This window comes from Penaeus japonicus, unplaced genomic scaffold (genome assembly GCF_977035675.1).
Source record: "Penaeus japonicus unplaced genomic scaffold, GWHDUDI00000001_assembly GWHDUDI00000035, whole genome shotgun sequence".
NCBI classification, from domain to species: Eukaryota; Metazoa; Arthropoda; class Malacostraca; order Decapoda; family Penaeidae; genus Penaeus; species Penaeus japonicus.
In genome coordinates, this window is record NW_028234437.1 from 25416358 (window position 1) to 25421357 (window position 5000).

General features: G+C 50.5%; 1 protein-coding gene across 1 annotated transcript in view; it reads left to right on the forward strand.

Moving 5' to 3' along the window:
- Positions 1 to 5000, forward strand: part of LOC122257947 (transient receptor potential cation channel subfamily A member 1) — a 36147-nt gene that overhangs the window by 28466 nt on the left and 2681 nt on the right. The window contains exons 17-22 of the mRNA XM_086531300.1: positions 257 to 449; positions 749 to 850; positions 2668 to 2831; positions 3288 to 3414; positions 3921 to 4074; positions 4771 to 4892. Coding sequence (XP_086387426.1) covers positions 257 to 449; positions 749 to 850; positions 2668 to 2831; positions 3288 to 3414; positions 3921 to 4074; positions 4771 to 4892 — 862 coding nt within the window. The remainder of the gene's footprint in view (positions 1 to 256; positions 450 to 748; positions 851 to 2667; positions 2832 to 3287; positions 3415 to 3920; positions 4075 to 4770; positions 4893 to 5000) is intronic.

Sequence of the window (5000 nt, forward strand, 5' to 3'; positions counted from 1 at the left end):
GGCAGATGCTTCGAGTCCTGAAGACCCGTATCTATAGGAGCGCGTCGCAACTTGATGATGGGGATTCTGGAGGAGGAGGTGGTGGAGGAGGAGGAGGTGGTGGAGATGGAGATGGAGGTGGTGACGAAAGCGAAAGCGTAGATGGTCAAGGAAGAGGAGATGGAAATTGGGACAGAGGTGGAGATGGAGGAGAAGGAGGAAATGAAGGGGGAGATAAGAGCCAAAGTGGATCCGACGACGAAGCTGGCGACAACAGCATCAACGACAACAGCGCCGACGTCGACGGGGACTGGAACGCGACAGAGGGACCTCTCGACGACCCAAAGGACTCCTCGGCTTCGGGAGGATCTCGAACGGATCTCAAGACCGACGACGCGTCTTCCGAAGTTTCTCGAAGGAGCCCGATCGTCACCTGGATGTTCTCGCGGATGGAAGGGTCGGGGAACTGCGTAAGTGACTGTCCTTACCATATGGAAGTTCTTAATACGACAAAATATCATCGCATACTGAAGATTATTATCATGACGACATACCCTCAAATACCACACCTCTAAAAATCTTTATCATACTCCTACACCCCAGAAAGTCATTAATATGTATCATATCCTCGAATACTATATCTCTAAAAATCTTTATCATACTCATACGCCCCAAAAAGCCATCATAATGAAGCCCTTAATATGTATCATATCCTTAACTATCATAGACAAGAAATTTCGCTAATTTTGCCTCGTTTTCCCTGCCACAGAACATCACCATGTCCACCTATATAACCAGTATGTGTATTATGGTGTACGCCGTGTACGGAATGTTAAGGGAATTGGTGCAGCTCTACCATCAGAATTTTAGGGTGAGGAGAGAGAGAGAGAGAGAGAGAGAGAGAGAGAGAGAGAGAGAGAGAGAGAGAGAGAGAGAGAGAGAGAGAGAGAGAGAGAGAGAGAGAGAGAGAGAGAGAGAGAGAGAGGAGAGAGAATAAAATGTATTTCAGAGATTCTGTGATAAGCTAAGTAAACTAATATTAATCCACGGACTGATTAAGTGAAGTAACCAACATTGCATGATTAATTAGTCCCATGATTTAATCCTACTAAGATCCTTCTTAGCAATGGAATTCCCTTTCGAGATGCCGAGTGTCATGAACCTGCAACCATCACTAATCTCGGCCATTTCCCTCGCTCTTTTCCACTTCCTTCCTGTCCCCTGTCCTCTTCCACTCTTCGTCCCACCTCTCTCTCTCTCTATCTATCTATCTATCTATCTCTCTCTCTCTCTCTCTCTCTCTCTATATATATATATATATATATATATATATATATATATATATATATATATATATATATATATATTTAACTCTCTCTCTCTATCTCTCTCTCTCTCTCTCTCTCTCTCTATCTATCTCTCTATCTCTCTCTCTATCTATCTATCCATCTATCTATCTATCTATCTCTCTCTTCCTCTCCCTCCCTTCCGTTGGCCTCTCTCACTATCCCTCTATCTCTCTCCCTCTTTACATCTTTACACTTTACACCTACCTACCCGTCTCCGCTTCCTCTCCCTCTCTCTCCTTCCCTCCTTCACTCCTTCCATCCCCTTCCTCTTCCTTCCCTTCTTTCCCTGCGATTCCTTTCTTCCCTTCCCTTCCCCTCCTTCCCCCTCATTCTTTCCATATCATCCCTTCCCTCCCCCTCCTTCCCTTTTTTCCTCTCCCTCCCCCTCCTTCCCTTCCCCTTCTTTCCCTCTCACTCCTTCCCTCCCCCACCTTTCCTCCCACTCCTTCCCTCAACTCCCCCACCATCCCTCCCCTTTATTCCCTCCCTTGCTCCCCCGGACCGCCTTCCCTCCCTTCCCCTTCCCCGTTCTCCCCTCTACCACCTTCCCTCCTCCTCCTCCTTCTTTTCCCCTCCTACACCCTCCTCCACCTCCTCCTCCTCCTCCTCCTCCTCCTCCTCCTCCTCCTCCTCCTCCTCCTCCTCCTCCTTCCCTTCCCCTCCTACACCCTCCTCCTCCTCCTCCTCCTCCTCCTCCTCCTCCTCCTCCTCCTCCTCCTCCTCCTCCTCCTCCTCCTCCTCCCCCTCCTCCTCCTCTTTCCCCTCCTACACCCTCCTCCTCCTCCTCCTCCTTCCCTTCTCCTCCTCCACCCTCCTCCTCCTCCTCCTCCCCTTCCCCTCCCACACCCTCCTCCTCCTCCTCCTCCTCCTCCTTCCCTTCACCTCCTACACCCTCCTCCTCCTCCTCCTTCCCTTCCCCTCCTACACCCTCCTCCTCCTCCTCCTTCCCTTCCCCTCCTACACCCTCCTCCTCCTCCTTCCTATCTACCCCCCTCCCCCTCCCCCGTCCACCTACCTCCCCCCCTCCCCCTACCTCCCTACCTCCCCCCCTCCCCCTACCTCCCTACCTCCCCCCCCTCCACCTACCTCCCTACCTCCCCCTCCCCTCTCCACCTACCTCCCTACCTCCCCCCCTCCACCTACCTCCTCCACCTCCCCCCCTCTCCCTACCTCCCTACCTCCCCCCCTCCCCCTACCTCCCTACCTCCTCCCCCTCCACCTACCTCCTCCACCTCCCCCTCCTCCCCCCCTTCCCCCTACCTCCCCCCCTCCTCCCCTCCCCTCTCCACCTACCTCCCTACCTCCCCTACCTCCACCTACCTCCCCTCTCCCCCCACAGTATCTCGCCTCGCCCATCAACGTGGTAGAATGGACACTCTACGCCACCGCAATAAGGATGGTTCTACCTGTCTACCTGGAAGGGCGGTGGGACAGTTCTCAAGTCATCTACGCTGCTTTGGCACTGTTGACAGCTTGGTTCACCTTGCTCCTCTACTTCCAAAGGTATGGTGATGGTGGTGGTGACGATATGGTGGTGATGAATGGCTTTGGTTGGTAGTGAGGGTGATGATGGTCGTGATGGGATGGCATGGGATGGGATGGGATGGCATGGGATGGGATGGGATGGGATGGGATGGATAGGACGTGGAGAGACGTGGTTGTGGTGATGGTGATGGAGAGGTGATTGTGATGGTGGTTGTGGTGGTTATATGGTGATGATGATGAGTGTGGTGATGATGATTGTTGTTTTGATGGTGATGATGGAGAGGATGGTGACAGAGATGGTCGTAGTGATGATGATGATTAAGATGATTATGGTGACAGTGAATACGATGGTGCCTTTTAGTGTTGCTTTAATATGCAACCTTGTCATACTCAAATATACTTATTTTAATATAAAAACCACATCCTTTTTCCATCCAAAAAACTACGTATAACTGTTCAACGTCCGTTCCACAGGTTCAACAACATCGGCTTATATGTCGCCATGTTTTTGGAGATCCTGAACACCCTGTTGAAAGTGTTCTTTGTGTTCTCCGTTCTCATCGTGGCGTTCAGCCTTGCGTTCTTCATACTTATGTCTCACGTATGTATTCTCATGGTATATATGTATGCGGTACAGACACACATTGATATTCAAATTCACACTCACACTCACACTAACACTCACAATCACAATCACAATCACACTCACGCTCACATTCACGCTCATACTCAAACACTCACACTAACACTCACACTCACACACACACACTCACACTCACACACACACACACACTCACACACACACACACACACACACACACAGATGGACATATAGAAGTCCAAATCAATAGATAAATAGATAATGAATAGATAAATAGATAAACAGATAGATGGATAGATAAATAGACACAGAGAAAGAGACAAGAGAGACAATAATATAACCATAAAAGATACACAGAGGACCCTATATGCATATATATATATATATATATATATATATATATATATATATATATATATATATATATATATATATATACATACATACATATATCGACTATAACCTCCCGTTCCCTTTCTCCCCCCCCCCAACCCATACCTACCCAGGGAGGGCACCTGTCGTTCTCCACGGTGCCCATGTCAATGCTGCACACTGTGTCCATGATGATTGGCGAGGTAGACTTCCTGCAGGTGTTCGTCTACCCTTTCTACAGCGAGAGTGAAAGGGGAACTTACATCCCTTTCCCCGGAACGACTTTTAGTAGGTTATGTGTTTTTTGTGGTTGTTGGTGTTGTTTTTTCTGTTTTTTGTTTTGGGTTTGATGGGTGGGTGGGTGTTTTTCGTCGTGTGATGTTTGTTGTGGTGAGATATTGTGATTTTTTTTTTTTTTTTATTCTTTTCTCTTTCTCTCGCCCTTTCTTCGTTTCGTTCTTCAATCGTGACTTATTCTCGCGCTCTCTCACTCTCTTCTCCTCCTTTCTGGCACCCCTGTCTCTCTCTCTTTCTCTCTCTCTCTTTCTCTCTCTCTCTCTCTCTTTCTCTCTCTCTCTCTCTCTCTCTCTCTCTCTCTCTCTCTCTCTCTCTCTCTCTCTCTCTCTCTCTCTCTCTCTCTCTCTCTCTCTCCATCCCCTCACCCTCTTCCTCACCCATTTTGTACTCACGACTTATTCTCTCTCTCTTCCCCCCCCCCCCACTCCGTCGCCCTTTCCCCACTCCCCCACTCCCCCAACCACCCACCCACCCTACCCCCACCCCACCCACTCATCACCCCCTACCCCCACTCCCCCCCACCCCACTACCCCTACCCCCTACCCCCTACCCCTACCCCCCAACCAACCACCCACCCTACCCCCTACCCCCTACCCCCAACCCACTCCCCCCCATCCCACCCCATCCACCCCACTCCCCTATCCCCTACCCCATACCCCCCTTACCCCCCTACCCATCCCCTTACAGCCCTCCTCGCCGTGTTCATGATCCTGATGCCGATCCTCCTGGTGAACTTGCTGATCGGTCTGGCTGTTGGGGACATCGAGGCGGTGAAGAAGAATGCGCAGCTGAAGAGGATCGCCATGCAGGTGAGATGATGATGATGGGGTGGGATGGGGAGGGATGGGATAGGAGGGATGGGGTGGGAGAGGGTGGGATGGGATGGGGATGGGGTGGGTGGAGGGAGGGTGGGTGGG